Genomic DNA, 20,904 nt, shown 5'->3' with positions numbered 1-20,904 from the left:
GGGGGTCTTTTTAGGGCTGCACCCGAGGCACATGGGAAGTTCCCAGGCTAGAGGTCAGATCGAAGCTACCACTGCCAGCCTACCCCACAGTCACAGAAACACCAGTTCCGAGCCGCATCTGCAACCTACACTGCAGCTCACAGCAACACCAGATCCTTAACCCCCTGAGCAAGGTCAGGGCACAAACCGGCATCCCCACAGATACTAGTCAGGTTTGTTACCACTGAGCCATGACAGGAACTCCTAGAGATTTTTATTCTTTATGTTTTATCTCTGATTTCTCTGTTTCTCTGTATAGCAATTTATCATTCATAATAAAAAAAAAAATAAGAGAAAAATTGCCTTGCAGTTGGAATGGGAGACATTCCAAAGCCAAGCAATAGAAAATATTTGGTGTTAAAAGTCACTGATTTGGGTTCTTCTAAGCCACAGTAGCTAATCTACTGTGATCTCTGAGCGACTGTGTAAATATGACCCATGTTTCATCTCCTCACCCTAAAAAGCAGTTCATTATGCAGCCAACATTCACAGTGAGTAGGACCAGAAAAGCATAAAGAGAAAGTTATAAAATCAGCCTAGTATCTGAAAGGCTTTTTCACCTTCTGAATCAGGACAGACCAGCTGAACGCACACATCATACACTCACTCAGCAGACGTGATGAGCCTGAGTCATGCCCACATATCAGGGCACAGGGGCCCTTCTCTGTTAGAGAAGCCAAGTTGTTGCAGGAATCCGACTTCACGGTGGGTTTGGTGCATTTCAGACCTCCAAGAACAAGGAGCAGTGGAGGAGTGAGCCGAGGGGCAGGAGAGCAGAGAAATCCTACTCAAGGCAGGCAGAGGGGTGGGCGGCCTTCCTCCCCCGACAGCGTGGCAGAGAGGAAATAGCGTGTGCTGGCATCGTCCTGAGATGGTGACAATGCCTGGCTCCCGCCTCTTGCTACTCCTGGCAGCTGCTGGTTCAGGGGCACACCCTCTGGTCCCTGCATCCCCCTGGCCTAGACAAGGGCTCCAGGACCCCAGGCACGGCCGTCAGATAACACGTTATGGCAGAATAATCGCCCAGTTTGCCAATTCAAACAACAGCTGCCATTTGTGAACCGTTATGAGAAGCCAAACACTGTGTTAAACACTCTCCAGGCAGAGAGGGAGTTTCACTGAGTCCTCCAAGTGCCCCATGAGGAAGGCACTACTTGTCCTAGTTGACAGATTTAAAAAAAAACTGAGGCCCAGAGAAATTACGTATCTCTATTTTAAGATGGGAGTATTTGAGATATACTTTTACCCATTTATCTGAAATTCAGATGTAATTGGCTCTTTCACACCTTTTTCCCTGCTCTAGCTGCTACTCCCATGTGCGTCTCTTTCAAAGACTAGTTAGGCACCTACTGCATGGGAATCCCAGTCCTCAGCCCCGTGGCCGCTGGAGTTGGAATGGGATGGGGCCAAGGTCCTCTGCTTCCAAATCCACCTTGTGTAGACACGGAGCACGACCCAGGGGAGGCGCCTGCGTCCCTACCATCCAGAAAACAAGTTAGGACAAATAACGAACGCAGGATCTGAGAAGGAAGGCCTACAAAGGCATGCCACCACAGATGTGATCTATTTGGGCCAAACATGTTTCCTTAACAAATGGAACTGCAAGCCTACCGGTGAGACATATGCCATCTCCAGCTCCCCTGAGCCCCCAGCCCCTCTCATGCATCCCCCCGGCACTGCCTACCTCCCATAGGAATGGGAGCGCTCTTGCCTGTTTTTACTGCTATAGAGAATGACAGGGCTCAGCAAGGGGTACAAAGTTCTGAGACGGTACAAAGGTGAGAAAGGGGGTTTCTAGCTGGGGACTCAGGGAACACTGCTGCAAGGGGAAAGCATTCTAAGGAGTCACCTTCTCATTTTACCTCCCCAAGTATTGCGAGCACCATGCTCTGCCTGGGTGAGATTCATTCATTCATCCACCTCTTGTTAACTGAACATCTCCTGTGCCCCAGGCACTGTCCGAGGTGCTTGAGCTACAGCAAGGAGCAAAACAGACAGGATCCCTGGCTCCAGTGATATTATATCCTAGTGAGGAGACAAAGAAGTTGCCAGGTGGTGAAAAGTACTCTCAAGAAGACATCTTTGTGTAGGTTGGTTCTGAGATTGGGACATAAACAGAGAGAGCAAAGTAAAGGAACCAGTCTTGTAAAAAAGATATCACTTATATGTGGAATCTAAACTATGGTGCAATCTCCATGCTGTACCATAGAAAAAAAATGTAATGGGGATATAACAATTAAAAAATAAAATAAACAAGCAATTTTTACAAAAGAAATAGGGAAGGACTGCATGAAGCTGCAAGCTCTAATCTCTTCACATTTTCAACTAACTTTCAGGAAATGTTTGAGATCCATTTCTACTATTTTCTTTCCTCCTGATATGTGATAATGCATGATATACATGCAAACCCCTAAGAATGAACAAACTATGGCGCAGGTGAACCCATCTTCAGAACAGAAACAGACTCACAAACATGGAGAACAGACTGTGGTTGCCAAGGGGGACGGGGAGGAAGTGGGATAGATGAGAAGTTTGGGATTAGTGGATGCAAACTATGATACTGAGACTGGAGAAGCAGTGGGGTTCTACCGTACAGTCTCGGGATAGAACAGGATGGAAGACAGTGTGAGCCAAAGAATGTATAAATGTGTATGACTGGGTCACTGTGCTATACAGCAGAAATTGACACAACACTACAAATCAACTATAATTTAAACTAATTTCTTTTAAAGAGAGAGTAAGGGGGGCGTTGGGGGTTGTGCCTGGGCTGTGGGATGGAAATCCTGTGAAATCAGATTGTTATGATCATTAAAAAAATAAATTTAAAAAAAAAAGAATTCTGGAAAAAAAAATTCCAATTAGAAACAAAATAAAATTTAAATTTAGATTAAAAAAAAAAGAGAGAGAGAGTAAGGGCTTTCCCGGCCGAAGGCACAGCCAGGACAAAAACCCTGAGGCAGGAGTGGGATTAACCTATGCAAGGAGCTGTAAGGAAGCTGGAGTGGCCGGAGCACAGGAAGTGACAGGAGTGGGGTGCACAGTGAGATCATCCGAGTGAGAAAGTAGGGGTACAGGTCATGCAGGGCCTTTCAGGTCTCACTAGGGACAGTATTATGTGAAGTGAGACACTGCAGTGGGGGTGATAATAGGACCTAGGTCTCAGGGTTATTGTGAATATTTAACAAACCCTCCATGGAAAGGGCTAACACAGTTGCATCATTTAATTCTGTATCTGTGGCTACTTCTCTTTAGTGTCCAGTAAATATTTTTATTGCGTGAACCAAGTACGTGTGTAAGCTCTGCATTAACAGCCCGTGGTCAGGGAAACCATTTGTCTCAGCATAATAAGTATTTTCGTTTTGAAACATGAGCTCTGCCTTCACGTACCTGGATATTTGTGCACGGAAGCCCTCAGCATGGGCCAGCTTCTCCAGCAGGCCCCTCCATCGTGATCTCCACCTCTCCCTGCTTCCCCACGTCCTGGAAAAAAAGAAAAAAAAGAGAAAAAAAGACCCCTTGACCAATTGACTCTCACTGTCGTTTTGATTTCCTCTGCTTGCCCTCCGCAGATAAAACTGTGAAGCTGTGGAAAGTCAGCGAGCGTGATAAGAGGCCAGAAGGCTACAATCTGAAAGATGAGGAGGGCCGGCTGCGGGATCCTGCCACCATCACAACCTTGCGGGTGAGCCCAAAGGCTGTTCTTTCAGCCTCCTTGGCAGCTGGGGTCAGGGGAGGGGTCAGGGGAGGTTTGGCACACTCGGGCTGCTGCTGTAAGTTGCCACTGCCTAAGGAGATGAACCAGAAACCCCACTACCTGAGTCACTGGTGGTAGACGGAGGAGTAGGACAGGTGCCGAGCTCTGATGACTGTAAATCCATGCCCTTCCTTCTGTTCCTGAGGCCTTGCCCCCATGGCCACTGCCATACGTGACTGTATTCTTACCCTCTGTCTGTTTACGTCATCTAAAATGCCTGGAGCATCTTCAGGGTACCGATGGGAAGGTGGAGTCTCATGATTTAGAACATGAACTTCTGAGTGTCACAGACCTCTTACAGAATCTCACGTAGTCATTTAGCCTTTTTGAACTTGAGTCATGCAAGTTACTTTTAGTTTCTCCATCTGCAAAACAGTGAACCTGAGGCTCTACTATGTGTGAACTTCTTTTTTTTTTTTTTTTTTAATTTTCCCACTGTACAGCAAGGGGGTCAGGTTATCCTTACATGTATACATTACAATTACATTTTTTCCCCCACCCTTTCTTCTGTTGCAACATGAGTATCTAGACAAAGTTCTCAATGCTATTCAGCAGGATCTCCTTGTAAATCTATTCTAAGTTGTGTCTGATAAGCCCAAGCTCCCGATCCCTCCCACTCCCTCCCCCTCCCATCAGGCAGCCACAAGTCTCTTCTCCACGTCCATGATTTTCTTTTCTGAGGAGATGTTCATTTGTGCTGGATATTAGATTCCAGTTATAAGTGATATCATATGGTATTTGTCTTTGTCTTTCTGGCTCATTTCACTCAGTATGAGATTCTCTAGCTCCGTCCATGTTGCTGCAAATGGCATGATGTCATTCTTTTTTATGGCTGAGTAGTATTCCATTGTGTATATATACCACCTCTTCCGAATCCAATCATCTGTCGATGGACATTTGGGTTGTTTCCATGTCCTGGCTATTGGGAATAGTGCTGCAATGAACATGCGGGTGCACGTGTCTCTTTTAAGTAGTTTTGTCCAGATAGATGCCCAAGAGTGGGATTGCGGGGTCATATGGAAGTTCTATGTATAGATTTCTAAGGTATCTCCAAACTGTTCTCCATAGTGGCTGTACCAGTTTCCATTCCCACCAACAGTGCAGGAGGGTTCCCTTTTCTCCACAGCCCCTCCAGCACTTGTTATTTGTGGATTTATTAATGATGGCCATTCTGACTGGTGTGAGGTGGTATCTCATGGTAGTTTTGATTTGCATTTCTCTTATAATCAGCGATGTTGAGCATTTTTTCATGTGTTTGTTGGCCATCTGTATATCTTCTTTGGAGAAATGTCTATTCAGGTCTTTTGCCCATTTTTCCATTGATTGATTGGCTTTTTTGCTGTTGGGTTGTATAAGTTGTTTATATATTCTAGAGATTAAGCCCTTGTCAGTTGCATCATTTGAAACTGTTTTCTCCCATTCTGTAAGTTGTCTTTTTGTTTTCTTTTGGGTTTCCTTTGCTGTGCAAAAGCTTTTTATGTGTGAACTTCTGAGGCTAAAATGCAGTGAGGATGGAAAGCCCTTACTCCTTGGCTGGTGCTCAAGAAATGATCTCTGCGATTAGTCTCAGTAGCTTCCTTCTCGCCATCTAGAAATTCACAATCTGGTAAGGGAAGAGGGGGGGTAGGATTAATACACAAATGATGAAGACACCACAGAGAGTAAGATACATGCAGTGAAAGGGAACTGCAGTTGGATCAAAGGAGGCAGAAATTATATCTCATTCTGGGAGACCCGGAGAGGGCTGGTGGGGAATGTGTTAAAAATGGATTTCTAAAAGCAGACGTTTAAAGGAAGGCTTTCTAGGTATAGCTTAAAGTGGTTTAGGACTGGGTAATATCTTTAGTTTTGGAGTGTTTAATGTGGACGATAAAGCAGGCATGTGTTGGGACTAACCCTGGCCCCAGGGGGCTTTCAAAACCATGTGAAATATGTGCTTTGAGGCACCAGATGCCCTGCTGAAGACCAGTTGTCACCCTACGTTTAGAGGCAGATATGGAAATTGAATGATTAGCTCACGTGTTGGTTCATTCATTCATTCATTCCTTTCTTTGTTCATCCATTTATTCAGCAGATAAACATCTGAGCACAGACTCTTTGCTGGCCACAGTGCTAGGCTGTCTCAGGTATGCCCAGTACTAAGGGGTATCTGGTCTTCTGCTGAGCTTCTTCTGAGCCAGCAGGTGTTGGCTGCTGTTTTTTTCTGATTCACCTGTGCCTTCAGCCGGGAGAGCAGCCATGCCAGTCTGCCTCTTCAAAGTGGATGCTCTAAATACCCAGAAGGTCGGGAGGCTGGCCGGCAGCGCAGTGAAGAGCATGAATGTTGAGTCAGTAGGTCCTGGGTTAAAACTCTGCCTCCATTCCTTTCTGGCTGGGGGCCTTGGACACATTTGTTAAACTCCTCATCCACCCGTCTGCGTAACAGGAGTGAGAGAGAGTCACTACCTCCTGGGACTGTTATGCGGATTCAGTTCAGTGTTGTGTGTGAAAAAGAGCCTGGCCTGTGCAGTGTCCCCCTCACAGAACACGCGCAGTGGCTTTGGTTCCCTGCCATTGGTTTAGCATGACTATCGTCGTCACCGTTTTCATGGCTCTTATTACCCCCTACCCATAAAAAGTCGATGCCTGTGAGAAAATTCCTATTGTTCGTGCCTATACTTTTTTGTACTGTTGTATTCACTCTGCAAACGATTCACTGATGTCTACTAAGTAGCAAGCACCACGCTGGTGATACAAAAGAATAAGACAGTCTTTCATCCCCAGGACTTTGTTGCCCTGTGGGGGAAACAGGTGGATTAGGTGCCACTGGGGAGTTTATAACACGAACTTCTGCCCAGATGTCACCTGGCTCTTGTCTGCTACGTGGATGGAATCTCTCAAATGCCATAGCCAGTCCCCACTATGGGTCTCATGGGCTTTCATAGATCTGCATGTGGCCCTGGGAGAATGCCATCCCCATGATGATGATGAGAGAAGGACTCTAGGGAAGCTCCCACTAGAGCAGAGGTTGTCCCCAAGGTGACAGAGTGATGCTTTGAAGGGGACTTGTACATATCAAACATGGAAGGATGCCCCGAAGGGGCAAGTGGGACTTAGGAAACCCCAACCTGTTTCTTGCGTTCTTATCAACCATCTGTGTGCCCCTGGGCCAGTGAATCCCATTTCTTCTCTCCGTGCTTAGTTTCTAAGCTGCTGATTGGAGGACTGGACAAAGTCAGTGGTCCAGCAGCCGTGGAACACAAGCCAGTTACAAATGCAGATTCCCAGCCCCCGAGATTTTCTTCAGCGAGGTGGGTGGTCCAGAGGAACCTGTGTTTTTATTGTGAGCCCCTGGAGGTTGAGACAAAGGTCTGCTGTCCCTGGACTCAGTCGCTAAGGCTCCTGCACACTCTCATTTTTATGAGCCTCTGTTAGTTTTCAATCCTTTCAGCAGTTATGGCACCGGCTCGGAGACACATTTGTGCTCTTTGCTCTCGTATTGTGAGACTTGGATCTGATTTCACCTCGTCTGCTTTCCTAGGCTTTCAAGTATCCTCATTTCAGTGTAAACATCCACACTCCAGCATTTTTTCAAAGCAAACACTGAAAAGGCCAGCCTCCTTTCTTTTTGATCTCAGCGGGTAGAAGAAAAACCAGGCAACCCTGAAGACCTTAGCCTGAGAACAATGACTCCAGACAGAGAAGGAGCTGATGTGATATTAATCAGACCATAATTTACTAACATGCTCCGCTCTGGAAATTTGCATGGCCAGCAATTGTGGCTTTTTTTTTTTTTTTCTTCCCTCTCCTATGATTACCTCTCTTTCACTTTCATAGTTTCCAGTTCTACATGGATCCTGAGAGGGAGAATGTTTAATAACACCTGACAGCTAATTAATCCTCACTGAGTAATGAATCTGTTCAGTTTCAGTGCTGGGAGGCTCAGCTTTTCAAAGTATGAATGCAGGGTTTTTTTCCCTTTTTTGATGCAAGATAGCATTTCAAATCCAGTCACTTGTTACCCAGAGAGACTCTGAGAAGCCCTTCTATGAAAATGGCATCCCCTGTTCAAGATTACAACATTCGAAGCAATAATTGTGTTGAAAGTTTAATAATGACACCATAGGAGCTGTAAAATATCATTTTTATCGCAAAGTGTTTGCTTACCCAATTTCCCAACTGATCTTGAGACCAACCAGTGAGGAAGGCAGAGCTGGTGTTTGGCAGATGAAAATGCTTGTGTCTGGTATTTATTGTGCATTTACTGCGCCCTGTGTACCATGCTGCACACTCTCTGCGTTTGCTACCTCGTGAGATCCATTTCATTGAACAGATGAGCTTCGCAGAGGTTCAGTAAGATGCCCAAGATCATTCAAGGCTGAGCATCAGACTTTTGTCCACAGGGACCTGAGCCCTTCAACCTGATGTCAGGTCAGAGAGAGAAAATGACTTTCCCACTGTCTATCCACTGGTAATGCAGAGCTGAGACTGAAAATCAAGAGCTATGGCTCGTTAACTTGGACACATACATTGGACACTTGAGCTGGTTTTCTTAGTAATGAGAGCCATTGTTATTCCAGGTCAGGTGTGCATATGTGTCTCTTTCCCTCCCTCCTTCCCTCTTTCTCTCTCCCACACTCACACACACCAAGTTTCCAGACCTCTGACCTCAGTGTGGAGAAGCAGAGACCTTGAGATCCTGGGTAGTCCCACTTAGCAGGACGCTCCGTGCCCTCCTTTCCAGCCTCCCAACACCCACAGGGCAAGAGGCCCTCAAGCCCTTTTGTAGCAGCGGAAACTCGGAGTTGAAGTAACTTCATCAGCCCACGAGGGTACTGAGCCGTGCAGAATGAGCCCGGAGTTATTACGCCCTTCATTACTGTTGGCCGCCAGTGCCCTGGGAACCTAGGTCAGGTGCAGATGTGCTTTTGCGTTACAAACATGGAACCTGGAAGATGTGAGCTCCTCACCTGAGACTTGCTGTAACCTGCCTCCAGGAAGTTACTATTGTGGCTTAGCAGGTGAAGAATCCGACTTGTAACCATGAGGACTCAGGTTCGATCCCTGGCCTCACTCAGTGGGTTAAAGATCCATTGTCACTGTGAGCTGTGGTGTAGGTCACAGATCCAGATACATCTGGGAACTGGCGTTGCTGTGGCTGTGGTGTAGGCTGGAGGCTTTTGCTCAGATTGAACCCCTAACCTGGGAACTTCCATATGCCGCATGTGCAGCCTTAAATAAAAAATATAAAAATAATAACCTCTCCCCAAAATGAAGAGGCTATAATGAACTCAAGTCTTCTAATGACTATTCCTGAGAGCTAATTTTAATAGTAATAACAAGAGGCACATTTATCGAGTGCTTATGATATGCCAGGGGGTGAGCTGGGTATCCTTACATTGTTTTATCCCCACAGTGGCTCTCCCAGGTAGGTTCTGATATTCTCTCCGCACCATCCAAAGCCTCCCTCCCTCGTTTCCTTTAAGTCTCTGCTCAAGTGCCACCTTCTCAGAGAAGCGCTCCTAGAATTCCCTAGAGAAAAAACACAAGCCCGTCTTGCCCTTCACTCTCAGTGACCCTACCCTGCCCCTTTATTCTTAGCTTTCCTCCTAGCCTCTTGTCTCATTTGTCCACTGGTGGCCTCCCCTCCCGCTCCACTAAAATGTAGGCTCCCGGAAAACAGGAGCCTCGAGTCATCTCTCCAGCACGTGGTAGGTGCTCAGTAGACATTTGTCAAAGGAATAGATTTCATAGCCATGGAGACTCAGTTTTAGAGTCGACAAGAGCTCGTTTGCTCAAGATCTCAGGACTTGAGATGGTGAAATCTCAAAAGTGAAAATGGTGGCTGAGATTCAAGCCCATCTGACCCCCAATCTGATGATTTTCATGGTGATTCCCCACCGCTGCTTCCCAAGAAAATAGTAATTGATGGAGTTCCTGCTGTGGTGCCGTGGGATCAGCAGCATCTTGGGAGCACTGTTGGTATAGGTTCTAACCCCAGCCCAGCACAGTGGGTTAAGGATCTGGCATTGCCACTGCTGCAGTTTAGGTCACAGCTGCAGCTTGGATCTTATCCCCTGGCCAGGGAACTCCATGTGCTGTGGGGCAGCGAAAAAGAAAAAAGAAAGAAAGAAAGGGAGGGAGGGAAAGGGGGGAGAGGGGGGGGAAGGAAAGAGAGGAAGAGAGGGAAGAAGAGAGGAGAGAGAGAAAGAAAAAAGAGAAGAAAGAAAAGAAAGAAAGAAGAAAAAGAAAGAAGAAAAAGAAAAAAGAAAGAAAGAAAGAAAGAAAGAAAAGAAAGAGAGAGGAAAAAAAGAAGAGGGAAGGAAAAGAAGGGAGGGGGAGGGAGCTGTCGGTATTCACGGAATAAACTACTCCTTCATGATTGCAGAGCAGGGGAATTTCATTAATTTCATGATTGGTGTTGCTCAGAATTCCTTGGCCAAGGTAGCTCTATGAGCTAGATTTGAGGAGCAGTGGAGACCGAGGGCAAGGATCAGGGCTGCAAAGTCTTCTTTGCCACTGGGTGGGCTCACGATGGATACACTGCTTTTAGAGAAGAGATTAAGTTGTACCAAGTTTTATACGCCTTCTGCTGGTGGCTGCTTCTGCCTTGCTCTCCCTTCAGGACGCACACATTGTTGTGACTTTCCAGGACTCACATTTTTCCATTTAATGACCCTGTTGTTTGCAAATACCCTTGATGGCAATTTAGACACCCTCCCAGCCACAGTCTAAGGCACAGCGGCAAATCAGCATGAGCGTTCAGCGGCTCCAAAGTCTGAAGGGAGCTTCTTGAGGATTATTGCTAGCAGGTCATAGGATTAGACAGGTTGGTCAGACAGACCGTTTTCCCAGAAGTGATGATGTTGGTGACACAATTAGTTTAACTGCCCAATCTGTGTTTCAAGAGAACTGATTAAATAGACCACTAATTTAAGGTTACCAATAACAGCATCTACATGTATTCAGCCCTTCCTCATGACAGACTCGGCCCTGAGCAGGTGTATGTATGTTCTATAGTTTGTTCCTTATCACAGTCTTCTGGCTTAAGCATCGTGCCCGTTTTACAGGTGTGTAAGCAGGGGCTCGGGGACACAAGCACTGGCTTAAGTGGCAAAGTCCAGAATGGAGCCCAGGTCTGTCTGGTCCCAGAGGCGCTGCCCTTCACTGTTACACAGGACTATTTATTGTGTGGTCCATGATCTAGACACAATGAGGACGCCAGCATCTGACACGTGGAGTTTTTCAGTGTATTCTTTATCCTATTAATTGAGTGCCTGCCATGTGCCCAGCACTGTGCTAAGTACCTATGGCAAAGTGAGTCAAACATGCCCTCTGTCCTCAAGGGACAAGGAGGGGACACATTGCAAATGCCTGCAACATGAGATTAGTTTAAGCACGATCACCTGGGAACCATTTTCCAACAGTCACCGGCCTCATCACTCGGGATTCTGCTTGAGAAGGGCTGAGTTGTATCCGTGACATCATTGACAGAAAACCCATGGATGACTCTGACACGGGTGACCTCTGGGCCACCCTTTGAGAAACGCTGAAATTGGGCGAATGACCTGAGAAAAGGATAGAAGATTGCGAAGGCAGTTCAGAAGACATACAGAAAAGAAGCAGGACCAAGTTTTCAAGAGGCATCTCGCAGGTTAGATGGTCTCCAATGCTAGGGGTCTGATTTGCTGCTCCCAAGGATCTTGGGGGGTGAGGAGAAGGTGAATTGCTCTTTCTGTCTCTCTCATGATCTGGTTGCGGCGATCGCCATCAGAGGAGGAAACGGAGGTTCTGAGAGGCAGAACTGAGAACCACAGGCTTTCCGTCTCGACGGCAGGCTTTGTGCTTTCTTGCTGCCCCTGTGGTGACCGTGCAGTGATGCTTACTCAGAGAGGATGGGTCACCCCAGGCCAGTTTCAGGGCACATTCCTGGATGAGTCAGGATCCGCCATCCATGCTTAGGTTTTAATTTGGGGGCTTACGCTTTGACAAGGGGGGCCTCTTAGGACACAGATACAGTCCTCCCCTACCCATTTTTAATTTTTCTAGACTTCAGTTTATGATTTATTGATGCTCTAGAGGCTTAATATCCAAGCCTTTTACAGGTTCAGCTTTCCTTTCCTTATGTTTGTTGCAAATAACAATGAAGTGTTTAGCTACTGCCACGCAAAATCAATCAAGGCTGTACCGTATTCACAGGCTTGCAATGGCACCCGGCTGGCCCCGGGATTAGATTAACTTTGTGAATGTGTCACTCTGGTGTGGGTAATTTCTCACCCTCTGCTCCATCCTGCCCCCTCTGTCTCGGTGGGGGGGATATTGCCATCCGCCACTGATTGACTGCCCTGCAAGTGGATGCTGGCGTGGGATGTGTGTAACTCAGCGGGATGCACAGACCCTGTGTTATGAAAATAAAAAATAATTTCTGTTATCATTATTGATTGCCATCATTATCTGATTCCATCCCTCTGTGTCATGGGGATTCAGTTATGGGATCAGCAAGCATCCACAGGCACCCAGGCACTGCCCCCACCAGCAAGCCTCTGCATTTTGACATGTTTTGCCTTTGGGGGTGGGGGGGTGACAGGTGTGGGTCCCTGTCCTGGTCTTTGGACTTATTCAGTGATACAGTGTCAGCTGTGTTCACTGTGAGGCACAGGAAGCACTTCAGTCGGGATAAGAAGAAGAGCAGCAAACAGTTATTGAGCATTTACTGTGTTCCCAGGATGCTCCATATATTGGCTACTTTAATCCTCAGAATAAACCTGTAATGTAGGTTCTAAAACGAAGCTTATTTCAGAGCTATGGGACCCAAAGCCAATGAGATTAAACATCCTGCCTGAGGTCAGGCACCAGTAAGTAAGTGGTAGCACTTGGACTTGAATTCATGTCTTTACGATTCTAAAATCCATACTACTGTCCTGTCCCTTGTGTGAAACAGACTGCCTGATACATTCCTCTGAATATTCGGTATAAGCCAAGCTATGAGTCAACAGGGACTAGAGAGAAAACTGTGAAGGAGACGTAGAAGCTGCTGGCGGCTTGGGCACAGGTGAGGTTTGTGTTTTGTTTGGGAGGAAGATGGAGCAGAAAGGGTGTGTGGATTACATCATGGTTTGCCAAACCCGGATGATGCTCAGACTCTGGGAATGTCTGAACGGATTCAGAATCCTCAGGCGCCAGGCCAAAGGCACCATCCATCTGTCTCAGCTGTATCCCGGGCATTCTGAAGATCAGCTGGGTTTGAGGGCCATTCGCATAACGACAGTCAGGTCCACTCCCCAAAGTGAAGCTTCTCTGATTGGATTCTGTAAGCTTTTCCTTTGCCTGCTTCCCTCCTCCTGCCTCAAGGTTGTGTGTGGAATAGTCTGAAGGCGGCACTATTATCAGAGCATGGCTGCCCTCACACTGTGGACGTGCTTTGATTGATTTGTTCTTGAGTTTTATTAAAGTATCATTAATTTACAAGGCTGTTACAATTTCTCCTACACAGCAGTGTGACCCAGTCATACAGAGACACGTATCCATTCTCTCTCAGATTCTTTTCCCACATAGATACAGAATACTGGGCAGAGTTCTCTGTGCTACACAGCAGGTCCCCGTTGGCCACTCATTCCATAGACCTCGGTGTGGGAGTGCTTTGATTAAAGTAAGCTTCTGTAAGTCAACCATGACTGCTTTGTGTGTGCAGCTCTGCCCTTTGTAACTCAAGTTCTTTCCCCCTCTTGCTGCTGGTCAAGTCAGGGGGCAGCCCGCCTAATGGCCGAGTGCTATAACAGTGACAAGAGTATAGACTTCAGTTCAATACACACTGTGTGCCAGGCCATTTGCTAGGCACATATAGGTACTGTCTCATTACATCTGACGGCAGTCCTGTGAGGTTTATCCCCATTTTACAGATAAGAATATTGGATTCAGAAAGCTAAAGTTACCAGCCCCAGGGCTACAGCTGCTAAGGGCGGGGTCACATTCTTAACCAGGTCAGGTCTGTCTCCAGAGTCTGTGGTCTTAGCACCGTGTTAGAGTCTCCAAGAAAGTTCAAGCCCCCTGACCACATCTCAGCCTCATCTGTAAAATGGAAATCGCCGCGCCTTCTCCCCACAGAGGTCATAATAAAATGGAATAACATGCTGGCCGTACTGGCGTGATGCCTTATGCTAGTAGATGCTCGGTAAATATCGCCTTTCTCCTCTCTGGTCCCATCCTGTTTTTCACCGAGACACCAGGAGTTTCAGGAAGAGCTGATGAATATATTGAAAAAGTTCAAAGCAGTATGACAGTTTGACAATAGCACATCCAGCAGTCCATCCTGCTTTATCGCAAATGCATGTTTGCACTGACTCCCTGAAGCTGCCTTGGGTTCAGAGCATATTCGTTAACAGGAAAATATTTGCTTTCATCTCAAAGCTCTTTGTTGTGCTGGATTTACCATGTAGTAATTAGATCCAAGATAAATGAAAATATAAGCAGAATCCTATACCTAGCTTAAGATCTAGTTCCCAGTGCCCTTGGAAGGCATCCATGGCTTCTCAAACGTGATAAGAACTGGTAAATGACACTCCCCGCAGGTCCGCTCCATGACAGGGAGAAGCTGAGAAGTCCAGCAGTGTCGGCCGAGGAAAAGGGTCCTGTTGGAGAAGAAAGTCTTGATGTTTCTGCGGCCTCCGTAGTTTATCTCGAGGACACCCGGTCAGAAGCCACAGCATTCTTGACTATGACCCAGTTCTTCCTAACCTTGGTCCTGAATGGCCTGAATTTCAGAGACGTTTGAGGGTTGGCCAGGCCAGGGCAGGCTGCTAATCTTTTCCAGGCTTTGCAAGCAAGGATCTTATCACTGCGTCCAACCTAATTCACGCTGAACCCAGAAGTGAACTTGTTAGAATGATTTTCTCCATCATTTCCTTCCTCTCTGTGTACTTTTAAAGTCAGTGAAAAAGCCAGGCATAATTAGATGATCCGGGGGTGGGGGGAAGTATCTCCGTTTTCTGAATCTTTGGAATGGGTGTCTGATGTATGCGTGTTGTGGGAAAGACACGGGCCCTAGACCAGGTTCTGGCTCTGCCATGTGAGCTCACTGTGGCTGGAATGAGAGGTGTGAGTTGCAGCCCCTGAAACGACACGTGCATGTGTTGGCATGCGCAGGTGTGCACGCGGCCCAAGAAGTGTGTTGCTCAGGAAGCCTTAGAATGTTAACACAGCCTTGAGCTGATTGGTAGAATTTGTTTTCCAATGAAACTTATTAACTAAAGATCAAAAATGGGAGCCTATATCCCTTTTGCTACTAAGTTATGCGAAGAACTCATTTGAAATTACAAGAAGAATTCTAGGGCCTCTACTCATTACACATAAGATTTTTCTAGAAAATCATTAACACAAATGGATTTGGAGTCAAGTTTGGTAGAAAATGCAATCACTTTGATCTTAATACATCGAAAACCAGGCTTCAACCGACGCATTGATTTTAAACACCCATCCTTACCAGAGAAAAAGGTTTTAAGTATTTCCCTAGAGGTTACTGCATAGAGGAAGAGACATTCTTTTCTTTGATGCATAAAAATAAGAAACTGGTTGGAGGAAAATGGTTTATAAGGATGGTTTTATGTTAAAGGTGATTGTAATCAACTGAAAAATATTTAATTCTCTGATTGCTTTGGAATGATTGAGCCAGAAGAAAGGAATTTCTACCAGAAATTTGTATGTATTTGAGTGAACCAAAGATGGCTCACACTCTTGTAATTTGTTCTTGTGATCAGATGATCCGCTGGGCTCATGTTCTTTACCGAAAAAAAAAAAAAAAAGGTTAAAAGCAGTGGTAAAAACAAATACACACTCACTAATGTTTCTCGCTCAAGAATATATGAGAAATCCTAGCTTAAATACGTTTAAACGAATTTATTTACTTTGGGGTTTTAAGACCTTTAGTATACGATATCAAGTTCTAAGATATAGGGCATGCATTATTTTCCACCAGACCTATTTGACCATAAAAACCCTTTTCTTAATTCATAGGATTACTGTTCTTTTTAGCATTCCACTCAAAGCGCAGTCCTTGGCCCAGTGTCAGTCCACAACACGATAAAGAGCTTGCACCAGAGGATGAACCGTTCCCCTCACTAACCCACTGCAGAGCTCAGCTGACAGTTTTCTTTTCCACTGCAAGCCTTTCTCAATGGACGAAGCACTGCCTTGGCTTGAGCTCCTTATCGTGTCACGGACCCTTAGCGAACAGTCCAGGGAGCCATTACTTTGAGCAGTACAATGATAGACTGCACTTTGGGAGATGGTGGCCAGAAGTGGGTTGGGGAGCGGGGGTTAACCTGGCAGCATTCTCATGCTCATCTTCCTGCCATCCAGTCACAGGATCCCGTGATGGGTATGAGCCTTAGCAGAGCCTCCCTCTTGACATTCAAGTTCATTCACCTTCACTGAGAACGTTCTTGTCCCCGACACTGTTCCTGGCATCTTGCATACGTCTTCATTTCATCTTCACCTTAACCCTCATAGTTTTTAGCTGAAAACTGCTGTCACTGCCTCAAAGGTGAGGAAGCTGGACTCCATGTGAAGGAAGCAGCTTGTGCAGACTTGTTGGCTAGCAAGGGGCAGGACCAGAGCTCACCCCCGCTGTCTAACTGCGGACCCGCACTCTTCGCCGCCATGGTGTCTGGCCTCCTGATAACAGTGGTTCTCCATGCTCTGAGCCAGTGTGAGCTTTATCCGCTGGTCAGAGACTTCTTGAGGCAGAAATGCCCCATTAGCTAATCTAAAAGCCATCACTGTTCACAAATGTTTCCTTCTGTGTAACCTATCATTTCTTTAATCTGCACTTATAAAAAAAAAAAAGAAGCCTCCATATATACAGCCATGTGTGGTCCCTGCCTTCACATGGGGCTTAGAATCCCGTGAGGAACTAGCAGACTATGAGCTTTGATTTGAAAACAGTAATAGCACCAGCCACCTGTACCCATCCTGTACCCATCCCCTGACATTACAGTCCATCCTGTTGTGTATTTAAACCCTGTCTCAACTCCTTCTCAACATTTGCTTTTCTGTTCTGTGATTCCACTCCCTCTGATTGTGTTCAGGAGTTGAGAATTCTGCAGCTTGAGTTAAATAAAGACATTGTTTAATTCTAAAACATCCAGACACGAGGTGAAAACTTCATCCATTTATCCTGCTCTTTCAATTCCAAACATGCAGACATTTAGAAACTCTGAAAACTTCATTAAAAAAAAATAATAATTTGCTTTCCAAATGCAGAGAGCATCTGAGAAAAGCACCCTGGGGGAGAAACATGAGATTATCAATGCTGTTACAAGAGCAGGAGCTCAGGAGCTGTAAGTTTAGATAGTTAGGTAAGTAAGTAAGTAACAAAACAAGGTCACACTTGGTCACTACTATTCCTTTGCATAGTAAAGTCATCTCTGCACATGAACTTGCAGATGGCTGTCATACTGGTCCTGATGAAATGTGCCTTTGCCCTGCTTGATGGTCAAATCAATTAATAGATTCGTGGACATGGAGAACAGACCTGTTTGCCAAGGGGAAGGGGGAAGTGGCATGGACAGGGAATTTGGGATTGGTGGATGCAGACAGTTACATTTAGAATGGATAAGCAGAAGTTCCCATCTTGGCTCAACAGAAACAAATCTGACTAGGAATGATGAGGTTGCAGGTTCGATCCCTGGCCTCACTCAGTGGGTTAAGAATCTGGCGTTTCTGTGAGCTGTAGTGAAGGTCGCAGACGATGCTCAGATCCCACGTTGCTGTGGCTATGGTGTAGGCTGACAGCTGTAGCCCTAATGAGACCCCTAGCCTGTAAACTTCCATATGCTGTAGGTGCAGTCCTAAAAAGATTAAAAAATAAATAATAAATAAAAATTTTTAAAAAGAAATAAAAACAAGCAAGAAATTAAAAAAAAACATAGGCGCCACTTGGGTCTCGTGCTTATTAAATTTTTTTTTCCACTAATTCTACAGGTATTTATGAGTGCCTACTATAAGCCAGGCATTGTAATAGACCTCAGGGTTACAGCCGTGAACCCATATGGCACAGTCCCTGCCCGTGACCTCATGCCCTCAGTCTCCTTTGGCAGAAAGGGCATTTGATTCAAATAAAAAAACAGACACTGGGATGCAGGCTCAGAGGAGAGGTATCAGGTGCATAGGAGGGCAGGCGATGAAGGAATCGATCCATTCAGGGAGCACAGAGAATCATTTCCTGAGGAATTAATCATAGAGCTGAACTTTAAGAAATATTGTAAATCAACCATACTTCAATAATAATAATAATAATAAATTTTGGAAAAAATAGAGCCAAAGCAGCAGGTAGGTATGGAGAGAAGCGGAGGGAGACCTTCCAGGCAGAGGCAGTGCCGTGGACAAAGCCCCAGAGGTGGGAAGGTCTGTGGGAGAACAAGGGCTAAAGAGGGAAGACCTGAGTGGCTGCAATTCTGAGCAGGCAGGTGGCAGGGTGGGAGGGTACCAGCAAGATGTCACTGACGAGGCAGCCAGGTTATGGCCAAACCATCACAGACCTTGCTGGGGAATTTGCCCTTTCTCCCAAGAGCAGTACAGATCCTTTCTTCTCTGCACTGGTTTTTTTTTTTTTTTTTTTTTTTGGAAACAGCTCTTCTTTGCTCAATAGCTAAATGTTCTGCACTCAAGGCAGGATATACACCAAGGCAGTAGAGCTGCCGGCATAACCTAGGAGGTTGTTGGCGGATATGATGAGCTTAAGTTTCCAAAGCCAGTAGCGTTCTGCCAGTGTGGCCATGTCACCCTCCCACCCTTACCTGCCACGGTTTTGGTCCGTGTCAGGGCATGGCCTCTATGGGGCTCCTCCAAGATCAAGGTGTCCTCCCTCCAAGGTGAGTCATCCCCTGAGTGACTGAATTGTTCGGAGGGTCGTAGAACCTGAGAGCTCCCTATTACACAAAAGAAAAATTAAGCTCCTGATTAGTCCCGGGGCTGGAGAAAGCCAAGATCGAGTGCACCTGTCAGAAGTGCTTACAACGTATGAATCATTGCCTCACTTTTCCATGCAAGAGTTGGGCCGGAGAGAGAGAGAGAGAAGGGGCTGAGGTTGGTAGCGGTGCAGAACCATATTAAAGAACGCTTACTTGGCTCCAAAGCCAGGTTCACTCTGCTGTCCATGCAGAGAGAGCAGAGCCCTGTGCCCAGAGGAGCAACAGAGACAAATGCCCACTGGCTCCAGGAAGGGGGAGTTTGTTTCCCTGGCATTTCCCAGTGGCTGCTATCGCTGATCTGGCAACAGCAGCCGCCACAGCTTCCCCGACTCCAAAGGGGAGCGCGTTTGGCACTGCACTTGTGCTCTCTGTGGTCCTCGATTTCCCTGTTGTGTCATCACTGTTGCTGTTGGCATTCTCCTTTTTCTCACTCCCTGGGTGGAAATCTCTGAGACTCTGAGAGCCTGGCTAACCTGCTATCTCATTGTCCAAGATGTCATGGTATTTGGGGTGAGGGGGGAAATGGGGGACAGCATAAAACTGAAAAAAGATGGAATGAAGCACAGCACATCAGGAGATATTCAATAAAGATTTAAACGTTGAAATTGATTGGGCAGTGCCCAGATCTTCACTGCATTATGTCAATAAAATACCAAGCAGCTAGCAAAACATGAGAGCCTGGAAGATTCCAGCTGGAGAAGCCCCAGCACAGAGAAAATTCAAACCACTAACTTGTGCCACAGACCTCAAGAAACACTGTTTTGTGTTTCTTCTGGGCTACTCTAGACAGTGTGAAGAAAATTGTGGAGGAACTGGTTCATTCTCCAGGTTAGACAGTGTTAAGTCCAGTTCCCAGACATTTGAAAAGGGCTTTGGTCAGTGGCACTCTCATGTGAAAAGGGAACCGTGTGTTTGTCCAGTCTGGGTACTTCTTGCTGCCAATAACGGAGAAGCCAGACTTCTGTTCCATCCTTCGTGTATTTTAGAGAGAAGCAAATCTTCAAAATTACAACACAGCCCTAAATGTGTTCTGCCAGTTAAAACCCCCAGGACCTAGAAAGAAATGCAGTAAACTTTACATGAACAAACCCAAAACAAGAGTCAAGACAGTACACAGAGAGATACGGGAACCGAAAGAGCCAGTCACATGAATACTTTAAATAAAACAAGATAATTGCCTGTTTGTTCAGAATGTGTGAGCAAAATGTTCTCATTGCCAGAAGAAATGTGAAGTCGACTTATTTCCACTTACCCTTTAGTAGAGGAGGAAAGCCCACGGTTGGCACTGTTCTGGAAATCTAGTGTAGCAGTTAAAAGACTTTAGAGTAACAACTCTGGATTCAGATCCCAGCTCTGTCTTTGTATGGCTTTGGGGCTTTTAATTTTAGCTTTCAAAGTATCAGTTTTACAATCCGTCAAGTACCCACATCAAAGGACTTCTTATCAGGAAGAAAAAAAAAATAGTAGCACAGTATCTGACTTTTAGTATTGACCCCTCAGTAACAGGTGACAAGTGCCAGGTTGGGAATCAGGAATGCGCAGAACAGAGAGACAACTGGTAGACCCCAGCTGCCGCTTTTGGAATGAAGCATACAGTTCTGTGAGGAGAGGGAAGAGGCAGGAGACAGCTAACTTGATCCTATGGCCAGAGTTGATTGGCCTAAGATACGTCATCCCTAGTATTTAAGACTCTTGGGTGCATGTTCACATCTCTGACCTAAAGGAGGTTTCCACGAAAGATTCTTAATAAAACTTTCTCTGTAAGTGGAGATAAGGATATAATAGAAAATAAATCATCCATTGGAATCTCTACAGATAAATCAAAGTGTGCTGCCACCCTGCCACACCTGTGTATGAGGGACCAGTGACCCTTCAAGTTCTCATGAGTAGGAGTTCTCTTATGGCTCATTGGGTTAAGGATCCAGCATTGTCACTGCAGTGGCTCAGGTTGCTGCTGTGGCGCAGGTTCGATCCCTGGCCAGGGAATTTCCATGATGTGGGTGCAGCCAAAAGAAAATGGGTGTCAGTGAGCTAGGAATGTTGCATGCTGTAGTGGGACCTCCTTGGTAAGGAGGAAGCTCCAGCCAGTCTCAGGTGAGTGGCCTTGTGGATGGTGGCATCAACTCCTGCCTAGAAAGCTGTGAAAAGTTGACTCAGGACTCTGGT

At 46.0% G+C, this 20,904-nt stretch overlaps 1 protein-coding gene across 2 annotated transcripts in view; it reads left to right on the top strand.

Moving 5' to 3' along the window:
- Window positions 1-20,904, top strand: part of PPP2R2B (protein phosphatase 2 regulatory subunit Bbeta) — a 295,991-nt gene that overhangs the window by 188,039 nt on the left and 87,048 nt on the right. For both annotated transcript variants that reach the window (XM_047778974.1, XM_047778973.1), the window contains one exon: window positions 3,609-3,721. In XM_047778974.1, the coding sequence (XP_047634930.1) occupies window positions 3,609-3,721 (113 nt within the window). The remainder of the gene's footprint in view (window positions 1-3,608; window positions 3,722-20,904) is intronic.

The sequence above is a fragment of the Phacochoerus africanus genome, chromosome 4 (assembly GCF_016906955.1).
Source record: "Phacochoerus africanus isolate WHEZ1 chromosome 4, ROS_Pafr_v1, whole genome shotgun sequence".
NCBI classification, from domain to species: domain Eukaryota; kingdom Metazoa; phylum Chordata; class Mammalia; order Artiodactyla; family Suidae; genus Phacochoerus; species Phacochoerus africanus.
Note: the sequence above shows the minus strand (reverse complement) of the source record. Positions and strands in the feature narration are given on the sequence as shown.